Below are 25,147 nucleotides of genomic sequence, written 5' to 3' on the forward strand. Positions count from 1 at the left end.
GTGCACGTGTGGTTCTGTGCCAAGCTGAATTTTTCTCCTGCTGCTTGTAATGAACACTTTAACAATGTGTGAATAATTATTCCTCCTGGACAGTCAGGCATGTGAGGTAAGGAATTCTGGTCAATCGGTGAACTTTAAACCAATTAGAGGAACAACTATGAACCAAGATATCAGAGGAGGGGGGTGTATATATATATATATATATATATATATACTTATATATCTGTAGGGTATATAGCAGTTTTTCAGTCATCTTCACCACTCAAAGTACTTTAGACGCTACATGTGACATTTTCTCATTCTCACATACAACTTTCTCTCTATTTTAGTGCTTTGCTTTACCATACATATTCATACCATGATAGACTCAATATGGCCACTTCAGTGCGGTCAGCCTGGAATCGAACCACCAACTTTCAGATCAGCAGACGACTGCTTTTGACTTTACACACTTTAAATTTGTGGCTTAAAGCAATAAATCCACTTTCATAAAAAAAAAAAGAAGTTTGTTTAAGAGTTCAGTGAAAGATTGAACGGATGGATAACTACAAACAGAGACCAAGGAGATAAAAACAACTAAATGTATTATTTTTTTTAGGTTAGAACAAAAGCAGAGGATTGAGAAAGGAATGTGCAAGCTTTCTCTCCTCTTTACCATCTTCTGTCTCTTTGTAATTTTGGTCTCTCTCATGTTGGACATCAAACGACAAAGAGACGTTTTTTTCCCTCAGTTTTGTGTACTCTGTAATTATTAATCAAACTCATTGCATAACTGCCTCCAGTACTCAGACAGACACAAAAGGATATATGGAGAGACTAAAATGGAAAAAGAAAGACAAGAGGAAACAGAAAGGATGTCACAGAAATAGCAGGAAAACTTCCAAGGCAGAGTAAAAATGAATCGAGTCTGTGTCTCGCTTGAGAGACGAAGGAGCCTGCATGCGGGTGGATGGGTGTGTGCGAGTGTTTGAACATGGGCCTTTGTTCAGGAACCACAGTCCCAAACTCTCTGTAACTGACAACTCCACTCGAGGAATGTAGCAGGACTATGTTGGAGCTACCTGCTGGGCTTATACCTCGGAGAACAAACTTCCCAGTTCTTAAATTAGGAAACTACAACTTCATTTAAGCAACAGCAGCATGACTAAAGGTAAAAAAAAAAAAAAAAAAAAAAAAAATCAGCCAAAATCCAAATGCAAGTGGTGAAAAACTAATGCAAATGCTTTAATGATTTGCAGACCATCTTTAGCAGCAATCACTTTTATTTTTTAGTGATTGACATTGTCGGTCTTTGGCTAAATAAACACCTCCACTTTTGTTCCAGAAGTGTAGTGGTTTGTTCAGATTTCACTTTCCAAACTAACTTGTGCTGACTTGTATTTTCTTGAGGAAAAAAGGGCCTTCTCTTGGCAGCCCTCTCCAACAACACAGATATATGACTTTTTTTTTTTTTTTTTTTTAATTCCACTGTCTCCTCCCTCGGGATCCCCCCCGCAGAGTTGGCAAATGTGGCTGGGGAGAGGGAAGTCTGGGCTTCCCTGCTTAGGCTGCTGCCCCCGCGACCCGACCCCGGATAAGCGGCAGAAGATGGATGGATGGATGGAAATTCCACTGTGACCAAGTTGAACATGCTAACTATGGCCTTGTGGAGTCTGAGATGTGGCTCTTCATTGCTCAGGTGCTCTGATCTTGGGGTGAAGTTGCTGGGATGGCCATTCCTGGCCAAGCCTGGCAGCTGTTTACCATTCGTGAACAATCTTTTTCACAAAAGTCAAAGAAGCAAATTCAATCAGTCAATCAATCAATGATGAAATCACAGTAATGCCTTTATAACTCTTCCCTGCCAGGCAGCATCAAACGCTTCTCTGAAGTCATTCCTGATCTTTCCTCCTTGCAATGCTCCAGACCGACAATCCTGCCAAAATTTCTGTTTAAATCAGACGATCAAGCTTCCACTACTCCCACTCTTCCAACGGAAGCAGTAACGGTGGACTTTGCCGTTACATTTTCATTTTGCCTTTGCTTTTGTTAAATAACTTGTATTGTAAATCTGATACTGTATTCCCTGTACCCACTCCTAAGATCTGCTTCATTTAATTGTGTGTGAAAAACCATAGAATTGAAAGAGGGTGTATTCGCTTTTGGACCGTATGTGGAATATTTAAACATCACAGGTGATCACATGGTATGTGAGAATGTGTGTGGTCACCAGAGTGGCAGACAGCATGTCACTATCAATAACAGACCAACGAGAGTGAGATGAGAAGACGGGGGAAAAAAAAAAAAAAAAAGAATGAGGGAGACTTGGCAAGGAGGAAAACAGAGAGGGAAAGGAAGGAGAAGGGTGCCAGAACCAGGGCGGCCCGTCAGCTTTAAATGGATATCTGGTCAGGAAAGTGGAAGGAGAGGAGGCCCAAATTAAAGATGTGCCTTCTGTAAAGAGGAAGTCCTCTCATCCCTCAACCCTAAACTCTTGTTTAAATGGGAAGAAGAAACGGAGGCGAGGAGAGGAGTGTTTGTACACGAGGGGGGAAAGGAGCTTCCGCCGCTCAGCTGCCTGGCAGACAGAAAGGGGGGGGGGGGGCCACAACCACACAATTCCACATGGTGCCTCCATGAGTGTGCGCCATATGAAATATATACAAGAGTGTGTGTATGTTCTGTATATAAACATGCAGTTAACACAGCAGCACAATGAAGCCAGCACACACAGAAGTGGCTGATTACTTATGCAAATATCCTTTTTATGTACACAGACCATTTAAGAATTGTATGGGCTAATGTGGGTGGAGCAGCACATGGAAAAGACTGACAAACAAACTAGAATATACTCTTGCATACGGATGCCTCTGGTCTCTAGTATAAAAAGAAGCGAGAGTGAGAGCGTGTGCGTACGCAGTGTGTGTGAGCGCATGCGAGCCCCCACGCATCTGCGTTTGTGAGCTCATCCAAACGGAATGATAACGAATCCACAGACACATCAAAGGAGCCTGGAAAAAAGAGGGAGCACATAAAAAGACAGAAAATGCAAAACTGAAATATTCAGCGCCCTCTGAAGAAAAAATAAAACAGGCTTGGTTTTCATCCGCTTCCCCAGAGAAAGAGAGAGAAAGAAAAAAAAAAAGAAAAAAGAAAGACTGAAACAGACACAGAATAAGAGACAGACCACAAACAAGTGAACACAAAAGAGAGACGGCAGAAGGGCAAGAAAATATTAAAGACGGAATGAGTTGAAAACAGAGCACAGAAAACAGAGCTTCATCAAGCCGGATGGCTTTAAAACTGCCTACAAATATGGCCCGTTTGTGCAAAGCAGCTCACGTTAAAGCAAGAAACCAAATGGCCACATATGTAAAAAGAATGAGGCATCCTTATTATCTTTCACCAACAGAAGCATCACAAGACACTTGTAGTCATCTGGGTGCTTGCAGAGCAGAGCTTTTTGGCAGTACTGCTGCCAGCATCTCGAAACTAAATCGGCTTTATACTGTTGAAAACATTTAGCTTGAGTTTCAGTTTCCCTTGACTGTGTTCTGCTTTATAAAACTATTGGCATTCATTTCAAACTACAACTTCATTAACTAATCAGCCAGGTTATTAAAATAAATTATTGAATAAGTTTTTGTTTTGAAGGGGAAAAAAAAGTGAAATCCTGCATGATGTTAGAAGCATGAATATTTTGATCCATTTCTTTCAGCATTAAATGACAGTAAACTGCAATATGTTTTAGTCTGGTACAACATTAGAATGTATAAAAACACCACCTTCAGCTTTCCAGTGTTTTCCAATATGTCTGAACATTTCGATGGACCAAACTGATTCCGCAAAAATGAAATAAAGTTAATTTCAATTGCAGGTCAGACATGGTGCTTTAAACCTGGGGGAGCTGCAGGGGGGAAAGGGCTTCACTAAGACACTGGTGGACGTGAAAGATGATATTTCAACTCAATATTTTCAACAATATTTCAATGATATTTTCAAAGCTGTTTATTCTGGAGATTATGCTCTGCCATCATCAGTGGACATTAAACAAGTGATTCATATCACTTGTTAGTGTGCCTTACATCAAAGCCAGTCAATCATCCATCAGGAGAACAGAGGCTGAACCTGGTGCCACACTGACTGGCAGTACCTGCATGTATGTGGGTAAACACTGGAAAGAGGCACGCTATATTTTACTGGAACACATCTAAACAACAGAATTCAATTGGTTTCACAAAATATGATCCCACATACTTGACTAACACAGATTTTGTTTTGGTTTTGTCAGGTAAGATTAACCATTAATGTAATGGTCTGGGATTTCTGGTTTATATCAGAGCAGAAAGATGAGGTCAGTAAATGCTAGAGGAACCGACCCTCAACACAGGTGGAGCTTAAACATCTGCTTTGGATGCTCTGCAAGGGACAGATGAAGTGAGAAGTTGGCACAGGCTATGTGAATAAGACAACAGAATCAAGGAGGAGAGGCTGCATGGTTCATTTTCATCTCGGTATGAACATGCCAGATGTGAAACAGCTCTGCAGTTTAGATTTTTTGGGCAGCTGATTTATAAAGCTGACTAAAAACATCTGGATAATTTCCCCTAAACCAGGGATCTCTAAATCTGCTCCTCGAGGGTTGGTGTTCTGCAGGTATTGAATGTTTCCGTACTGTAACACACCTGATTCAAATCAAAGAGATCTCCACAGCTTGTTGTGAAGTTCTGCACAAATCTGCTACAGAGAAACATCCAATGTCTAAAGGATACCTGCCTTCGAGGACTGGATTTGGAGATCCCTGCCTTAAACTGGTTAGAAAATCCAACACTTCACTTCCAACAATCTATGGAGGTAACACAACAATGCAAAAGGAGCTTGCTTCTGAACTGCCACGTTTTGAGGTTTCCCTTTGTCCTGCTGTTATTTGCAGTTTCTACATTCAACTAGTTATTCTGTTACTTCATCAGGCAGCAGCAGTCTCCCAGGAACACAACTGCCCCTGCTTGGTATTTGTTGCTTAAATCTCAGTATACAAGAACTAAGTGCATGTAGTGCAGAGAACAAGGTTAAGCTAGCATTAACACCACATTAGCTTCTAATAACGACATTTAACCAAAAGCTCATGTTCCTATTACAGTTCTAACATGAAAGTTCCTATAGCATGGTGTACATGCAGTCTCTTTGAAATTTAACCTTTTTTTTTTTTTTTTTTTTTACTTGTTTTTAACAAAAGCGTGTGAGGTAGTGTGTCCAAGGTTGAAGATTAGACGTAGACAGAATCAGCAGTCCTGGGATTTCCTTAAAGATGAACATTTTATTTTCTAAAAGTTGTCCATTGTACAGTTTCAAAGATCTATGGGCAATTAGTCACCCGTTTCACATCCTTTTCCCTCACTCTCCCTCCTCGCGAGCTCCCAAAACTGACTACTAATATACTCCATTAGACACCAGCCTGATTTGATTTAGCTTGAACCATTCCCTTTATCACTATTCCCAGCAACCTTATTCTACACCAACATTAATAAACAAACCACATTCCTAAACAAACAAAAATACACAAAAGGAATACCAGTTCTAATACAAATATTTCAAATAAGCCCACACTTAAAGAATCCACTTGGTTTCTCCCAGTCAACTAATCTAGGAAGTCACTCACACCTGCAAAAAGGAAGTGCTAGGTTGGCCATTCCCCAACACCTATCCTGCAAGGTGGAGTTAAACAAAGAATAATGTTAAATGGTAACACAATGAAAAATGCAACCCAATGCAAACACTAACAACCCGGGATAGTAAGTGCAGCATGGTTACCTGGCAACAGAAATAACAGAATAAAGTTAAAGGGACAAATGTGAGAAAAGGTCAATGTTAGGGAAAAGTGGTGAACAATTACACTCTCACCCACTTTGTCACAAAGCTATTTATGAGATAAGTAAATCGAATTTGTCCTTTGTGCCTAGCAGTTAAAAGTTCTGTCTAAGATCCTCAAAAAGAAACAGCTACTCTGAAGAAAAGGCTCAAGGTATTTCATGGTTTATTCAAAATAAATCGGAAACAAAGGCTGTGTCTGAATGTGCACCCCATTCCCTACATAGTGCCCTATATAGTGCTCACGCCATTTTGTAGGTGTGTCCGAATGTCAAGAGAGATAGAGAGATATATACCCATATCGCATCTTGAAAAGTAGTGAGCATCGATGGTCACTAGACGGGTCAATATAGACCACAATGCATTGCGGGCAGGCGCTCAAAGTGCGGCAAGTGACACAAATGTCAAAGCTGGTTAAGAAAAACCTATAGATAATCAATTTTATGTCCTTTTTTGTTGAATAAATAAGCAAAAAAGTAAGAATAAAATGCAATATAAGAAAGTAAAATCTTTTCATACGAGTTTGGATTAAATTTGGAACGACACGTGCTGGTTGTGGTGACACTCGGTTGTCACATGATCAGTGACGAGGTGAAAATAGTCAGCTTCGTGTCTGAATCGCCAACAGAATGAGTTCACTGTGTAGCGTACTATACATAGTGTAGTCCTGTGTAGTGATGGAGGGGTTAGGGATTAGGGTGGACATTCGGACACAGCCAAAGACTCAGTGAAACTACAGGATTAAAAATGGAATACATCTGTCCTCATGTACGTCAGTTTATACACCGCACAATAAAAATTCTGCCGACAGGGACAGTGTTTGACATATGGAGGAGTGAACGAGCAAGAGCATCTAAGGAAAGCAGATAGAGGTGCAATAAACAAGACAAATAAAACTTCAATATCTTCAATCTCCTTCCTTTCCTTTTGTAATAGAATTGTTTAGTTTTAAAGACACTTTGTGGAACCCAGTATTACCATTTTATGTCATTTAACTTCCTCGTTTAGAGAATGTACAGCAAAACTGATTCAATATGACAACTACATTGTCATGTGACAGACCAGGTGTTTGCTGAAAGGCAGGGAAGTGAGTGAGGCCAGACTACCATACTGGTAACATTCACTGGTACAACAGAAGACACGAAGAACCAAACCCAAGCTGTAAGATTCGGTAGTACTTCTCTTTATGTGATTGTTGCCCCCCAAAAAAATGAACAAACAAAAGAACAAAATACTTTCAAGCAAAAAGAAACAAATGTTTTTTTTTTTAGTAATTATTTTTAGATGTTCAGATGATGAGAAAAAAAAACAAAAAAGAAAGAAATTTCACCCATGACATGCGTTGGAATATTGATTTTCTTGCCTTCCCTGTGCATTTCAATGCTATTTAGCTTCATGAATTATGCACCCTACAGCATAATATGCTAAACAAACAAGCACAAGTCCCATAAGTAAACATACTGTATTTACATATCCAAAACATAATACAGTAGATAATTAAGCTGCAAGGTTTTTGATGAAAAGCCCCAAAGACAGCCTATCCAAATTGAGTTGTTTCAGAGCATCAGCTAATGGAGTCAGCTTTGGTATGAAATCATTCTATCAGGGCATATTTGTAAGTAAGAAACCTCAATGCTAAAATGGCAATTTGGTTCAGTGTGACAAGCAAGCAGAAATTGGAAGGCAATTAAAAAAATTACAAGATGGTGTGAAAATGAGTCAATGCATAAGTCAATAATAACATACCGGTACTAGACTAATAAATATGACAAAATATCATTGAATGACTAAACAGAAGGATTTAAACTGTGATCATATGCTTTTCTCTTTCCCTTTTATTCAACATTAAGAACTACAAGAAACATAATGCCTTGATCTGCTTCCTTCCTGCAGTGATTTCTTACCAAAAGCTATTTAGCTTTCCACAGAGTCGGGCAGTAACCATTAAGCATAGTGGAAAAGATCTAATGTACTTTAGCAACTATAATTTTTTTTTGGAAGCTTTGGTGGAAAGAAATCAAAGAACAATCCAAGAAGTTTACAAAGATATAACAGGAAACTTTAAATTCATAGGAGGGATTACAGCTTACAGTGTCTTTAAGTTGAGGTAAATATTCTGTTATAATTACTGATGAGAAGAATTTCATGTCTGGAAATCATTAAGGAAGATTAAGTAGCGGATAGGAGGAGCTCAAGACAACCTCTACACTGCCATGAAGCCCTGTAAAAGAGTGTTTTACAATTTTCCTTTTGTCAGCTCTGTAGAATTGAACTGATGCTTAACTCATCTCCACCGTCCCTTTTAACACATGTGCCACGACAAAAAAAACAAAACAAAAACAGAAGCAAAAAACAAAAAAACATTGAGCTATGCTGAAGCTTTTCAATATTCACAATCCATAAATCCACTTGCTCTTGCACCTGAACGCAAACTGCTTTTGTGGCTTGCATAGCCCCTTCTTGGCTTCCTCCGGTTCTTCTCTGGTCAAGAGAAATTCGCCCCATCCCTCCTGGCATTGGAGAGGAATGCCAAGAACGATAAGGACACTTCAAAGGCACACACACAGACGTGGAATTCTATTCATGTGCACAAGCAAAATAACTTACCGGACGCATCTTTACCTTTATGAGGGACGCTATCTCAGGCATGCACGTGGTTATGCAAGCCCAAATGATATGCAGGTGAGTAATAGCAATTACACACCACAGAAAGATACTTAAACTCAATCTGCAAGAATAAATGATGCTAAACATTTTTTTTTTTTTACAAAATAAATAGTTTCGTAATGCAATGGGAGAAAATGTGACGTGGTAAAACAAAACACCCGGAAAACATGAAAGACAAATGGAGGAAACAAAATGAATGTTGAGTAAGTCTAAGTAGTGGACAATTGAGATGGTCTGTGTAGTTTTAACAATCAAGCTGAGCAAAAGGTACATTACAGACGAGGTCTAAGCTGCGTTAAACCTGCACTGCACCTTAGCAGGTGCATGGTTCTGCTAAAGTCTGGCGGAAGCCAAGTGACGGAAAAGATGCAGTGCAGAGGACAGCGTTGTGAAATACTCGGCTTCTTCACACGGAACAACCGGGAACTAGAAATAGATGAGGAGTTTGTCTTTGTCTTTTTCCCAACTTCTAAGACTGAGGTGGTTCTCTGATGTTTTGAAATCGTTATTTTGAGGTCATTGTTGCAAAAGCATGCAAGCTGTTCCCCAGATGAGCTCCTCCTCTCTGTACAGCCTACCCCCGCCCCTCAGTGGTGCATCTCTCCATCTCCATACTAATGCCCTGTAATGATCAGAGGCACGCTGGGATGAAAGAAAAGGAAAGAAACTTGTTCTCTGTGCAGCTTTGTGGTGCTTTCTGTTATTGTTGCTATAGTAACACAGACCTGGCACTCACTTTGAGGCAGCAATACTTATTTGCATTGCAGGACAGGGTCCTATTTTTTTTGTTTTTAAAAAAAAAAAAAATCTTATATATACATATATACATATCTAAGCATATATATATATATATATATATATATATATATATATATATATATATATATACACATATTACTGTCCCTATGTTATTAACCTTAGGATGCAGAATTGACACACACACACACACAAACCACACAGTAGCTGGCTGGCAAGCACGAGCTATCTTGAGCTATTCTACTTGTTTAATTTGGTCATCCAACCCTACATATACATACATATATATATATATATACACATACATACATACATACATACACACACACACACACACACACACACACACACACACACACACACACACACACACACACACACACACACACACACACACACACACACACACACACCTGCATGCGGTCTTGGTTTGTCTTTGAAGTTCTCCTGGATTGCCTTTAAAGGCCTTCAGTGTTGCCAAGGCAGCAGGCAGGTAGAAGACATCAGAGTGCTTAGTGAGAGACAGTGTGTGTGAGGGAGAATGTGTGCGTGTGTGAAGCCTGAGTACTTAATTAGCAAAGAGCCCAACGGGCCAGTTGCCGTTTCTCAGTGTTTAACACTAAACGGGGGGAATGACTGACTCGTTACTGATGCTAACAACTAGGATAATTTATGCACCAGCGGATCTGTCTGCTGTGTTTAAGCTTGGTCTCTGTCATTGGACTGACAATGACAAGCAAACAATAAGCTGGCAAAACCATCAATGTCCCCAAATGATATTTATGATGAATGCTAAACGCCACGAACGTACAAGAAAACAGTTGTCATGTTGATTGACACTGATATAAACGTAAAAGAACAGTTATGATAACCACATCATACAGCTTCATCCAATTTCATGCTCCAAAAAAAAAATAAATTAAAAAAGAAAAAAAATCATTTCTTGCTTTTACAGAAAGCTAAACAAGTGTCTGGCAAACAGCACTGAAGCCCTTGAAGTGGAGCAGAGAAAAGCACTCAGCCCATCCTTGTCAGTCATCTAATTCATTGTCATGTTGTCACTAACAGTTAAGACCCTCTCAGTGCAGGTGGTGGAAGGTGACTGGGTCTGACAGCAAGAGGGCTATGCTAGTGTTTAGTTCAACTGAGCAGAGCACGCTCTAACTTCGTCAAGGGAACAGTAATCTGCTTGCAATGAACTAATATAGCTCTGCATGGGATTAATTACCAAATGGAATGTACTGACTGGCTGACAGACTGATTCATTTTCTGACTGGCTGCAGTCTATTGAATGTAGACATGCAGCAGTGTGCGCAAAGAATGCCGTTAAATTCCCTCTCCAGTATTTCTAAAACAAGTCCATAAGCGTTTTGAATGTATGTGGTAGCGTACAAGGCAGGGAGACACCATTTCGATTATCCACAATTTGTGGCAGCTTTATTTTATGTAGAGATAGTTTCACTCTTCTGATACTTGTTACATCACCACAATGCAGTTTTAAAGGTAATGACAACGACTTCAACAAGTGTGACAAAATCATAACTGGTTCCAGATAGTCTTCTGATGCCTAAAGAATTTTTCACTAAAACCTTTGACTTTACTTTACAAAATATAAATAAAAAAAAACAATGTGAGTAGTTAAAGTTTTGGCCTTTGTTGTAAATGAACATACACGTCTTCATGGCAATCAATACTTTTTTACCTTTCTCATATTCATGCTTCTTCAAAATCTGGATGCAGGTTAAATTACACACAGTACAAATCAAAAGTTTGAACATGTTTTCCTATTAAATCTAATGGGAAAATGTGTCCAAACTTTTTACTGGTACCGTATGTTACTCCAGGAAGTTAATCAACAGTGAATATTCAATTCAACTAGTAGAAGCTTCTCTGTTATACGAACGGGTCTAACAAGGTGTGAGGTGTTATGCTCATGGTGGAGTGATAGTAACAGCAGGCTTGCATGCTAATGCGGTTTATAATTTTACATTTTAAAAGACAAGAATATCAGAAAACCAAATTCTACGCACCAAAGATCTAAATAGTTGAACGTGCATCTGTAGCTGCGTGGACTGATCCCCTTTAATGTTTCACTTAGTTATTTGAACCAGTTGTTCATATTAAATATTAATTAGTCCTGCTTTTCTTTTGACTCAAGTATTCCTAACCAATTTAGCAAATGCAAATTTACATTTAATATTTCAAATAAAAAACTAATTCTCGTAATAAACATGTCAGCAATCCAAACAACATCTCTTTTCTACGACGTATTTAATTTACAATACTTTACAACTACGTTCCAATCTTCTACTGGTTTCTTTAAATGACGTTTGCAATTATAGTGACTGGTGAAAGTGTGGACCATTTGATACAATTAAGTTGACCAGTTTTCTTCAAGACATGACAAACATCTACGACATGGAGTTCTGATCGGTAACACTTTGCAGGCTCGGGCTGTTTCGCTCTCAGTTATGAAAAAAGATCAAAGAGAGTGTGCAAGGATTGGCTTGTTAAAACCAAACTCCTCCTTAAATCAGAATTCATACACACTGTTCTCATGATCAAAGAGCGAAGTCAGAAGATATAAACAACTCTCTAATAAAGTCTGAAATCAAAAAGTCAAGGCCGAACGTGGTAGTAAATAAGCATCATGCTTCACTGACATTTAAGAGACTTTCAGATTTACGCACATCATGATGCGATCAGAAGTTTTTAAATTTAAGCAACGAAATCCTGGTTTTTTTTTTCTTCTTCTTTTTGTTTTACCTTAGTGCATCTTCTAGTTTAGTGATCTTCCTCTTGGCCTCTGTTTTCTCCCTCTCTGCCTCACTGTGGGCCGCCAACACCTGAAAAAAAAAAAAACAAAGACGCCGTCAAACATCACTCAAGAAAATTCTCCTGCCTTTGACCTTGTGTGTCTGCTCTCATTTTTTCTTTCTATCACTTCATCAAAAGTACCATCAAAGCCCATCTGAAAGCTCAGAGGTCCTTTCACGGTGGAGCGACAGTATGGCAGCCATATGGGCCATTCTTATGCCCAGAGACTCCACCACAACCTCCTGCATCTGTCTCGTTTAGCGAGACTAAGGAGTTGAAGGAAGAATCCTTCCAAAGCCAACAAAAAAAAGAAAAAAAAAAGAAAATGAACAACAGACTTTCATCCTGTCACCTTGCAAGACGAAGGACAGGAGTAAGGAGAGGTAGGATAAATGGCAGCTGATTACAAGAGCAAAATAAGAAAGCAACATCAAAACCAAACTACGGAGAGAGGCTTAATTTAAATTCTCCCTGACCCTGAATAAAGAGCACACAGGCCTGCTAAGTTTTTGCAGGTGTATCAGTGAAAGGGGCCAGTGTATAGTAGTCTGCCACCAATACACACATTGTAGATGTGGCACTTTGAAGATGACCCAGGTGCAGCAAAGTCTTTAAACTTGATCTTTACTTAAAAAGTCTGGGCTAGTCTGGTCTGGTTCAGCTCAGATTAATTAACAATGGCCTCTGTACTTTGTGCTTTATGGCTACCTTACAAGTTTAAAGAGGGTCTCTCAAACGTAAGGTGCATGGGCAATTACATGTAGGCCTGGGCACACATAATAAGAGTACATTTATTTAAATTTGCCTCCTTTTCTTAGCCTTTATTACTTTACAAATCTTGCACTAGATTATGAAATTCCCATTTGCTTTCCTTTTTCTTCTTCCTGTTAATAATAACTAATGTTGTATGAGGCTAGAATCTAAAATTAAAAGAGATAAATGAAAATAAAAATAAAAAACCCACGAGAAAAATGTGACTCAAAGCTTTCATCTCTGCTTGACCATAATCCCTATTCCAAGGTTGTTTCAGGTAAATGACAGATGCTATGAAGCGCAGGGTGCAAGTTTTCCTCAAGTAAACTCTACCTTCTTCTCCCAGCGGAACTGCAGTTCATCTTTATCCTGCTGAAATTTCTTCTCTTGATCCTGGAAGTGAAGCAGATTTGAAATTTTACATAATTATGCAGCACAGATCATTTCTGTTGTTAGAACAAACCCTTGAAAGTTCAGAGTGCACTTGTAAACCTGAACACACCCCCACAACCAAGCAGATCATACCCTGACTTGCTGCAGTCTTCGATGTTCACTATCCTGGAGCTGCAGTCTGATGTGGGCCACAGTCTTCTCCAATTCTTCTATCACCTCAGAGGCCTGCAAGGGGAAGAGGACACAAATTGGGTAAAAATTTGGAGTCCTAAATCAGTCAGCAGTAAATTTAGCTGTTTGCGGGATGTGCTGTGGGGAGTGTTGTGGTAATGTGAACCTTGGCAGCAGACAGAGCATGTTCCTGATGTAAGTGGCTCATGTCGGTCTCGTGTTTGGCTTGGAGCTTCAGTGTGGTCTGCTCGTGCAACTCGCTCTGCTGCTCCTTCTCCTTCTGCAGCATCAAAATCCTGCACACAGTTGAAAGTCTGATTCAGACTAGTTTCAGGGGCTTCTCATGCACACATTGATCTGTTTCTGTTCAACAAAAAAAAGGAAAAAAGTCAGATGAGTCATTGCTTTTCCCCTGCATTGCATTCACACAGATATGTTTTATGAAATTACTCCAGATCTCTTCCAGGCATTTTACAATAAAACACTTGTGTAACCCTCCTATAGAAGACAGGCTACTTTAAAACACAGAAGCCTTTGAAAATAATACTTCTAATAATAATATTACTAATTATATTAAGAGTGATAATAATAATAAATAGAGCTTTTCAAGACACATGAAGCATTTGACATGGAATCCATTATCCATTCACACTTTGTGATGGAAAAGTACATGAATAGCCACACATGCTCTGGGGCACACCGATGGGAACGCGGCACCCAATGCACGCCAGCGGCCTCTCCGACCCACCACCAAAATATTCACTCACACTCATACACCAGCAACGCCATTAGTAAGACATTTCTACTACTCTGGGTCTTTAATTCATTTCTATGTCACAAGTAAAACCAGTTCCATACCGTCTGTTAGCTTCCTGCAGCTCAGCGCTGAGAGATGCAATCTGAATCTCCAACTGGGCCTTTTCCTGTGTCACTTTCTGACGCAGCGTGTTGCCCTTCTCCACCTCCACCGACTGCTGCTTCACCCTCAGCTCCAGCTCACACACTGCTTGTGCCTGATCAAAAGGATGGACAACAAGCTAACAGCTAAACAGCTTGAACTGCTGAGAATGGCAGCATTAGAAAAATTGTATGTCATCTTTATCAACTATAAAAGAAATCTTTATATGATGCATGAAATGTTTTCTGACATTCTCATCAATTGCTATCCAGACACACAGATCACAAATGCATGACAATATGGTAAATAAAACTGGAGTTAAACTGGAAGTCTCCAACACAGGGAATATACAGTACTGAGTAAAAGTCTCCAAGCAGGCCTCAATTCTTTTCAGTTTACTTAGAAGCAGCAAGACCTTTCCGTAATCTTTTAAGGTAGGATCAAGCAATAGGTTATCTGCAATTCTTTCTTTTAAGGTTGTTCTATTCATCTAAATATATCTTTTCTTCACAGTTCTTTAGTCACATCAACACAAGCGCCAAGGATAGAGTTTTATAGATATAATTGTATTTTTGCACATGAAGACCTAAGTTATAATAAACTCACTTGGCATGTCCTCATGTGGTTTGAATTGCTTTTTTAAAAAAAAACAAAACAAAAACTACAGATCAAAATAAAAAGAAAGACGAAGTGCGAGGCCTAAAAAATTATCTTGAGCAGTTTAAGAGTATCTGAAAATGATTTCCTTAAAAAATAAGAAAAAAATCCATCAGAGACCTGACACAAAACACGAGAGAAGCACCTCAGTTGTTCACTGAAGTCTCATCAAAAACCGTTTTCATGGAAAGGTGGCTGTCAAGAAGAATGTAACAGGGAAATACATGGGAAGAAAAAGCTGAGGTACGTCATATGACACATGAACTGGACTGAAAATCAGTGGCATCAGGTGAAATGGAGTGATGCAGCCTCCCCAGAGCCTAGACCTCAACATCACTGAAGTACTGTGGGATCATCTTGACAGAGAACGGAACAAAAGGCAGCCAGCATCTAAAGACGAGCTTTGGAAAGTCTTTCAAGAAGTCTGGAAAATTATTCCTCAAGACTACCTGAAGAAAATACAGAAAGGCTTGTCAAAGAGGTTTTTTTGGTCTGACATAATGTATTTCCATGCACATTTCAGTAAAAGGCTGCACCTTTTCACTGCTGTCCTGTCAATTTATAAGAGAACCTGTTGGCACTGACGTGGCACAGGCCAGTGGATACAGCAACAAAAGCTGTTAAAAGGAGGCTTAAAGCAAGCTAGAAACTTTAAATGTAGCAATAAAAAAAAGCTACTGCTTATGTTTGCTAAACACAGTGATCTAATGTAATGAGGACCCATTTAGGTCATTCCGCTCTGCACTCACATGGTTGTGTTATTTCCATGGTCATGTATTTCAAATGCCAAAAGCTAAATCAGGTTCAGATATCCAATAAAAACAGTGATCAAAGTCCAGCTGACAGTCTCATCCGGCACTTTCCGATGAAAACAAGCATCCCCCTCTTTAGCTGCTGCCCCTCATTGTGCACGTGTGCGTCTTTGTATGCGTGCATATGACAGCACGGAATGCAGTATGGGCAGGTTGATAAAGGCGTTGATGGGGTGCTGATAAAAGATGGAGCGTGCTAGTTGATCTAGATGATGACAGAGGATGGTGATGACAGAAGCTAGATGTGTGTGTATGGGTAGATGGGTGGGTGGGGGTATAGTGTGGTAGTAGAGTATGAGAGCACTGCCCCACTAGGCTGCTGAGAGAGATTCTTGTCTTTGTGTCAGCAGTGGAGGGAGTTAAGAAAAGGAACAAGGGGCCTGTGTTGTGCTGGGACGCGTGCTGACACTTAGCTCTCTGGCAGGAGATGAGAAGACGTACGTCTGCATACTGAGGCTTGACTGAGCACACCTGGACACACTCAGTGGGAGCACATTATGTCCACTAATTAGGTGTTTCAGAGGGAGAATTACTTGGTGTGAAGTGCAGACTATATAAGGTAGATTACGAGCTCCGCTCCCTTTCAAAGATTTCAGATAAAAATGTCTTTGAAGTTTTAGCAATAAATTCATTAAGAGTGATGGATGTCCCTTCGCAGTTCTTGGATCAGGACTACAGCCGGCAACTGGAAGGGAGCCTGCATCAACAGTTTTCTCCTGAGGCTTGTCAAGTTGTGTGTATGAATTTATAATGTGGATCAAACTCTAGTATCTAGTAGAAGCATGCCACAAGATGCAGACACCAAAGGCTTCAGGTACATGTGTCAAACCTCTGCTTGGAGCTGGTATTCTGAGCAATATATGGGAAAATATAACAATATATTTGTCAGATTAAAATAAATTATCTATGAATACCTCAAGAAAGCAAAATATGAGAATGTTAGTGGAGCATCAATCAAAATGAAGAAAAATAGACTTTTAAAAATGGTAAACAACAAAAACACCCATAAAACCTGAGTGTGGTTGAATTGTTCAGCTAATTAAACAGTGTTCAAATTTTACTAAATCTTGCATTTAAATTATTTATGGGACAATGCATTGTAAAAAATATATTTATTATAAAAAGACTAAATCTCCTCTGACATCATTGGGTATGGACTTTCGTGGACTATTTTTGCTTGGTGCAAGACATGGCTCACATCAGCTGGAGCCTACAGTCACTCTACCTGCTATTTCCTGCGAATATAAAGCAAATGAAATAATAGCAGCTGAAAAAAAAACCAACTAAAAGCCTGATGAGTTCTCTGTTGATTAAAGGTCAAAGCAGACACAGGCAGATAAGAATTCTAAAGTTCACCATTATTATACCAGAGGCCAAAGCTTTTCCTACTATAGCAACATGTCAGTGGAGGGAAGCCGAAGCAGTAACCTGTAATGGATGGAATTAATCTTACTGTAAAAAGAAGTGTGAAGTCACAGTACTGGTACTTCGGGAGACACCAGTAAAGGTTTAAGAGATGCTTCACCAACTCGGAGATGAAATCCCCTTCATTTATCCAATCTGTGCTGGTCAGCATAACCACATGCCAGACAGAAAGCTCTTTTCATTCTCTCGGACCTTGTCTGTCCTTAATTATTAAAACAGATGCCCTACCATTGGCCCTCCACCATCCAGCGTTTGATGCCTCCTAAATGCAGGCCTGTCGACAGATTAAGGCCAGAAGCAATACGTGTGCGTGTGTAACATGTATGCAAACCCCTTGAATGGCGATACTGATCGCAACACCATTAATAAAGCGGCACATTTGAACTAGCCTCTGGTGTTGATGATCCCAACTAATGAAATCTGCACAATCCTATTTGAAACCAAAGTCTTTTCATTATAACATCAAAGACACTGCAGCTTTAGGAGGTGTGTGTGTGTGTGTGTGTGTGTGTAAGTATGGACATGGTTGAACACAATCACAGCAATGAGTAAGATTTAATGTGAGCTTGAATCAAAGACACCAATAACAAGTCATCTTCACCCAGATGTTAGAGGATGCCTCCTTTTATCTAAGCCATGGGACCATGTGGCTCAGTGTTTTGTCATTAAAAGTGTGAGTGACGTCGACATTTAAACTACATTTTTTCACTACATTTGGAAAAAAAAAAAATCTTCAATGGAAAACTATCAGGTCCATCATGACATAGGAGAACATACCAGGGGGATTTTGAGGTGGAATGAAACTTCTGACCACAAAACAGTAAACTTAAGACATACTTTATGACTATTTTTTTCTCTGCTACTTTTTGGTCCCATGACGATGAGACATATATCTTTGTGGTGTCTGTGTAGCGTCTGCTTTCATATGACTTGTGTGGTTTGGATGAAGTGGAGAAATGAGCAGAAGCTCCAAAGTGGACAATACTGTTCTCATGTTTTGTCACCTGCCCACATAATTGCTTGGGGTTTGAACTGCGTTTCATTTTGGTGGCAATGCTAGGTAGTCTTTTAGCTTAGGGTCTCTCTCTCATTGTGGTATGCTACAATTTAGGACTGGCGCTTCTGTGCATCTCCAAAGACCCCCCACATATTTGATGCTGCCCACTGTACAGGGGGCTCAGGTCAAGAAAAGGTTAAATACATACACACTCACTCATGTTGTTTCCTGTACTTACAGTGGCTTGAGATCGAGCTTTGTATTCCGTCTCCATCTTAGCTAGTCTGAGGTTGGTGTCCTCCAGCAGCTCCTGGATGTTCTCTGTATGTTTCTTCTGTAATTCAAACTTCTCCTGCTCCATCTCTGCCACAGTAGCATTAAGCTGAAGAGCAGAACATGACTCATATCAGTCTGGCATTTTTTTTAATACTACCTCCACAACTTTGCATCATCTCTTAGCCATTGACTATGTGACTTTGGCGTTTGTTGACACACCCTGTATTACTGATTTCCATCGTATTTCCACTCTCACCAAAAGAGCAACAAAGATGTTAGCTTATAAAAGCTTAGAATCACAGATGTAGATTGGCACAGCACTTGACTTACTGTTAAGAAAAATGTTTGGGTTTTTTTTGTGGGGTTTTTTGCTGTTGGAAAGCTTTCATGGCAACAGCCACGCAAATAAATAAAGACACGCCTGAGGCGATTGATGAGTTTCTGTGCGGTTCATAAATATAAAAACAGAAACACGTCGTAAGGGTGGCAAAGCCATGAAGAGATCAGAGACAGAGAGAGACAGAGAGTGATCTGTACGTCACAATGATTAATATTTGTCAGCAGTCCAAAGATAAATAAGGGAGTTATGACAGAATTTCTGCTTAAACAGACTAAGACTGCATGACCCTTTTAACCAGGAAAAGAAATCAGAGGTCAAATATTGTAGACACACTCTCCTCGAACACATGCATTTATCTGCAATTGTCAGATGGAATCAGGGAGAGCCTCCACAAGGTTTGGACGCTAATGGATGTAGTCTGAGGTTTTTCAGGAACTGAACTGCCTCATTTGGGGTGGGGGGGGAGTTGGTAGCCTTTTTAAGTGCCAACCACTTGACCACCAAACAGTGGAGCAATAACTACTAGCATATGTGACTGTGATTAGTGGTCATTAGCTGACTAATCTGGGTTACATAGGTGCCATACCATGGAAAATTGCTCTAGAAAAGACTTGGATTTCAACAGCGTTTGAGTCATAAACACACTTGGTACACCTAAATGTTACATTCAGGAAGGCAACAAGCAATGTGCTTTTAATAAATGGTGTAATCCTCCAGATGCAAGTGCTTGCTTGTGAGCAGTGTGCATAACACTGTTGAAAAATGATTCATGATGCAAGAGTTAATATAGTTTAATTTTTTATATGTAACATCTTGCTTTTTTGAGGGGCTTAAACATGATTTATAGGGTTGGATGGTTTTTCTATTGCTGTTGACATCTGAGAAAATTTGTTCCACAACATTGCTTGAAAAGACGAGAGTAATTTTTATTTGGATCTCAGTAAGCTCCACCAACTGTGTTGTGTGGTTATCAGATTCAATACCTAAAGTCTAAGTTAAGAACCACCACACAGAGAAGGTTCCAGACCCCGACTTCATACCTTCTTCTCCCATTCGTTTTTTAAAGAGTCGGCGCTCTGATCCGATATCTTTCTCAGCTCCGCTATCTGCTTCTCTTTGCTCTCACAGATGACCTGGGATTCCCGTAGCACAATTTGAACTGCAGGAGAGTGTAGATGCAAACACACAAAGAACAGTCAGGACCTTGCCTCAGGGTATGAACAAATGGACACACACATACAGACATACACTCGTGTGCATTGATGTGCTGTCAGTAAATCAATTTAAATTTTTTTTTAAAAAAGTCTTTATAAAATGGCAAAGATGGTCTTTTGTTGTCAAGTTAATGTTTTTCATGAACTACTTTTGAAGATAGATGAAAAAGTTCAAAAAACAAGTGAGACACAAAAGGAGGAAAAAAAAACTATACACCCACATACATTTATATATATATATATATATATATATATATATATATAAATAAAAGATTGCAGAAGTTATTAAACTTTAGACTGTGCAATGCAGCTGGAGAACATCACTCATCACCAGCACAGACTCTTGTTGAATTGTATCCTTGCAGGCTTTTTACTCTGAGTGTTCAGAGATGCTGCTATAAACATCCCTCCAGTTAACCCTGTAGTCACATGACCTCTCACCTTTCTTCTCCAGTTTGCGAATCATCTCCTCCGATTCTTTCTGCTTGGCCCGATACAAGCTCTTCATCTCTTCAATCTCACGGTTTTTTCTGTCCAGGATCTAAATGAGGGTCGTAAGATTGTTTTTAACTCACACCAGAAAGAACATTTCCAGTGTGTTTGTTTTGCTTTATCCCTGGGAAAGTGGCTTTGTTGCTGACTTCACGGTGATCCTCGAGTGTATTTAAGACATTTAATTTCCATGCTGTTGTGGCATGCAGGGGAAAAAAAAACTAAAACGACTTAATCCATAAATTCACCATGTAATAATCCAACTTTTAAGACCTAACATTTATGAACATAGTCACTAATGAACTAATTTAACTTTTTGCAAATTGTTTTAATGAGGAAGTGAAACGATTTAACATGTTTGTTTGTGCTGAAATTTACAGGTGGAAAAAAACTTGTTTGTTGGAGAACACCAACCAAGTGATGCACTTTGTTTCCATCAGGAACAAAACAACATTTTCTTCTTAATTATGAAACTCTTAGAAACAAATGTGAGATAGTTTCTCTCCATCTCTCATTCATTCATTATCCTAACCGCGTAATCCAAATCAGGGTCGTGGGGAAGCTGGAGCCTATCGCAGCAGTCTTTGGGCAAAAGGCAGGGTACACCCTGGACAGCTCGCCAGTCCATCGCAGAGCTCTCTCCATCTTGTTTTCAATTAAAGGTGGTTGTTATCTACCAGGATACCCCACGTAATAATCCCCAGCATGACCTGAGAAGAGGCAACCTCCTCAGAGACAACAAGAAAAGTGAGTAAAATGGCAGCTGAGTGAACCACCTGTGCTGGTACGATGAGGTAACTGCATCTGTCTGCTGCTGCCATCTGTGTGTAATTAGTGAAATTAGACCATGGAGATTTGGAGCTCCAGTATAAAAAGACAGCCTAACACTCTCAACTGCTCAGTTGCATAATATTCATATACATATTATGCCATTGCTCTACTGGTGAATGTATTACCCAGATGTCTCTGGACAGATGTCTGGTTTTCCTTCAAAACAGCTTCTTTTGGTACAATCTCCAACACAAAGCTGGAGTTAAAGCTTTTCCTAAAAGGATTCGTCATGAAATTAATAAACACAAACACACAATTTTTATATATATATATATATATATATATATATATATATATATATATATATATATATATATATATATATATAATAATCTATATAATTGACATGGTAGAAAAACCAAGACTTGTTATTTTTCAGTCATCTCTAGAAGTCCATGAAGCCGCTTATTAGCCAAGCTTATCATCATCCCTGTGTGAATGGAAAGGGAGAGATGAAAGGACGATTGGGTGACTGGAGCAAAGTTCACACAATATTTAGGGGTGTCCATTTTTTTTTTCCATTTCACCACCTGAAAGAGATTGTCTTTAGGGTCCAATGGCACTGTGTCATGTCTGGGGAGAGTGCACTGGAAAGCGGGAAATAACAGCTTTTAGGGTGCCTATTTTAGGTCTTTATTAGACTTTCTAATGCAGAGGGAATCCAGCCTGGCCATATCTTAAGCAGTGAATGGAAAATCCAGAACTAAACTAAAAGGTAAAAAAGAAAACCTGTAAAAAAAAAACAATAAAAATGTGTTAGCTTGTGTATAAAGAGAAAGCTGCTATAAAACATACATAATTCTACCTCATCAGGATTTCAACCTGAATCTTAACTTGTTTGTATAAGAATACAACAGAGTGTCCCGTTTTCTCATTAGCGCCTTTATTTCAAGCATGAGGACAATGACCAGTAGCCTTTAAGTGCCCTCGTCATTTTCATAAGCAGAGTAATTATAACTAAACCTCGCCTGTTCACCCTCCATCAAGCTCATAAAAGTGCACCTCTGAAACAGTCGCCTTTGAAGCCATGAGAGAGAATAATGGGTAAAATCCAAATTCAATCGGATGTAACTCGCAGTCTGTATGTAATTAAAGAAAGAACTGGCAAAAGAGAAAAAGCTGTCATCCTGTCTCTTGTCAAACACAAAGAAGCAACGGGCATCTTAAAGTAGAGAGAAAATTGGAGTGTCTTTTTTTTTTTTTCCCCATGTTTTAAATGGCAATGGAAAGTCGTGGCGAGGACGTGACAGATCCCAGGTGCTTGATCTGCAGCCTAACTGACGGGCACCTGGTGTGAAATAAACCAGCTTTACTGCTACTTTCACCAGCTGACAAAGCTTTGAAGAGATAATTATTTCATGGATGGGGTAAGGAGAAGTCTTCCTTTACTTTTCATTAGCCACCAAATGGTTTCAGGATCAATGGTGGGCATTGTTACATAGATTAATGGTTTCATGAGCAGCCAGTTTAGCAGACCTGCCTGTCTGGTTGAGGATTCTGAAAACTATTTGAAGTTTGACCATTAGAAGCAGATTTACCTGAGCTACACACGATTAACTACAACTGGCTCTTGGTTTGCTTTTTCAAATTATCATTAAAGAACATTGATTGTCTGGGTACTTCAGAGCAGAGAGTAGAAGAAGAATACTACCCCCCCCCAAAAAAAAACCAACAACAACAAAAAAAACCAAAAAACCTGGAAAAATATTCAGGTTTAATATTAGATCAGATATTTTATTTTTTTACCTTCTCCACATCCGCATCATGGCTCTGCTGCATTTTCAGTTTCTCCTCCTGGTGCTTTGCCTCCAAAACTTTGATCCTCGTCTCAGTCTGAGAGTACAAAAAGCCAAGTGTCAGATGCTTTCATTACAGTTTAACAGCTTTAGTTTTCATACCTGCTAAACTAAAACTCTTACCAGGAAAAACAAGCAGGGTAACAAGTTTTACATTAATAAGTGAGAAAAACCTGAATCATTTAGCAAAAGGCAAAACTGATATCTGCACATATTAGCATTTAAAAACATTTATCCCAACACAAAGCTTCTTAAGTACCCAACCGCATGCAAGTGTGTGTGTGTGTGTGTGTGTGTGTGTGTGTCTGTCTGTAATAAAGTCAAAGCTTGCTTGCCAATGTGTTTGTGTGTGTGACTGCACAAACTCTCACACAGCAATTAGGTAAAGGGAGAAGATTGTGTTTATTTCAGAACTGTATTTTAAAAGCAGCAGTAGTTCAGCATCGTGATGAGCGGGACAGATCTTCCAAAGCTAAAAGAAGTTCCAGGTTTTCAGAAAATCTCAATTCATTTCAAATATTTGCTGGTTTTTATTACACAAGATGAACTCTTTCCTGAAAGATGGCTGTAAAGTATTTCCTGCATCGGAAGGTTGTGGTTTGATACCTTGTGTCCACTTATTTAAGTGTGTTTGGGGAAGACACTGGACTTCCCACCGTGGTCAGTGTGTGAAGAGCAAACTGCTTACTGCTTTCTGAATGGCGATATGGCCAGTTAATCATTGGAAATTTACAAACACCGAAACCTCCATGAAAGAGAATAAATAAATACGATTTTTATATATTTCTGTACACATTTTTGATGAAAACATTTATTTGAACAGAAAGTAAGTGTGCAAATGACTTTTTATAATATGTTTTTATATTTTTTCCTCTATTTTGTTCACTTTTATGCCTTTATTTTTCCTTAGTCTTTACCCTGCCTCTGCTTTTCCCCAAACTTTTGCTCTGAGCAATTCTGGTTTAATTGAGTTGTATGATCTCTTTAGAAAATCCAGTTTCATGAGACTACTTTGTTTACCACTCATCTTCAATAAAACTTTGTTTCTGAACAAATATGAGTTGAAAATAAGAACAATTGCAGAATCTGCTCTTAGACACTGCACATGGCCAAAATAAAGTTTGTTCCAGCTTATGCAACACTTAGTACTTACTTTGCATACTCTGAAGAGACACAGTGTGGGTTTGCAGTGACATCTAGCGGTGAAGTTATAAATGGCAACCAAAGAAATACCAAATTCACAACTCTTTTCCAGGTAGGTGAGTATATCTTTTGTTGAGGACTTCAGGTTTAATAACAATGTATCTCCACAAAGAACTACACATACACTACTCACAAAAAGTTAGGGGATATTTGGCTTTCAGGTGAAATTTATGGAAAATGCAATATGTTCATGCTACAGTGATATCATAAAAGTAAGACATTTAAGTAGAAGGATGCACTACTGATTTCCTCATCTCAAAAAATTCATTCAACACAAAAGGTAACAACAATGGTAGTTACACCACAACAAAAAATTTGAACGTCTCAATATCTCGTCATGTTCCCTTGAGCATCAATTACAGCTTGACAACGACGTCTCCTGCTGTTCACAAGGCAACTTATTGCCTGCTGAGGCATGGCATCCCACTCTTCTTGAAGGGCAGCCCTCAGGTCATTGAGGTTCTGGGGTGCAGGGTCTTGAGCCTCTACACGACGGCTCAGCTGATCCCACAGGTTTTCAATGGGATTCAGGTCTGGAGAGAGTGCAGGCCATTCCATTTGAGGTACACCAGTCCCCAACAGCCGTTCCCTGATGATGCGGCCTCGATGAGCAGGAGCATTGTCGTCCATGAAGATGAAATTAGGCCTGTGCTGTTCATGTAGGGGCACAGTCACTGGACTAATGATGTTATTCAGGTAGTATGGGCTTGTCACTGTACCATTCACAAAGTGTAGGGCAGTTCTGTACCAAGTGGACACCCCTGCCCACACTGTAACATCGCCACCACCAAAAGCTCGCCTG

At 39.4% G+C, this 25,147-nt stretch overlaps 1 protein-coding gene across 1 annotated transcript in view; it reads right to left on the reverse strand.

Annotated features, from left to right (window-relative positions):
* The window catches only part of cep112 (centrosomal protein 112), a gene marked incomplete at its 3' end in the record, with an annotated part of 102,547 nt that overhangs the window by 56,107 nt on the left and 21,293 nt on the right, over positions 1-25,147 (reverse strand). The window contains exons 9-17 of the mRNA XM_079253572.1: positions 23,093-23,179; positions 20,465-20,564; positions 19,850-19,968; positions 18,432-18,575; positions 14,263-14,417; positions 13,571-13,700; positions 13,366-13,458; positions 13,174-13,233; positions 12,037-12,116 (exon numbers count right to left, since the gene is read on the reverse strand). Of these exons, the coding sequence (XP_079109698.1) occupies positions 12,037-12,116; positions 13,174-13,233; positions 13,366-13,458; positions 13,571-13,700; positions 14,263-14,417; positions 18,432-18,575; positions 19,850-19,968; positions 20,465-20,564; positions 23,093-23,179 (968 nt within the window). The remainder of the gene's footprint in view (positions 1-12,036; positions 12,117-13,173; positions 13,234-13,365; positions 13,459-13,570; positions 13,701-14,262; positions 14,418-18,431; positions 18,576-19,849; positions 19,969-20,464; positions 20,565-23,092; positions 23,180-25,147) is intronic.

The sequence above is a fragment of the Telmatherina bonti genome, assembly GCF_933228915.1.
Source record: "Telmatherina bonti genome assembly, chromosome: 14".
NCBI lineage: Eukaryota > Metazoa > Chordata > Actinopteri > Atheriniformes > Telmatherinidae > Telmatherina > Telmatherina bonti.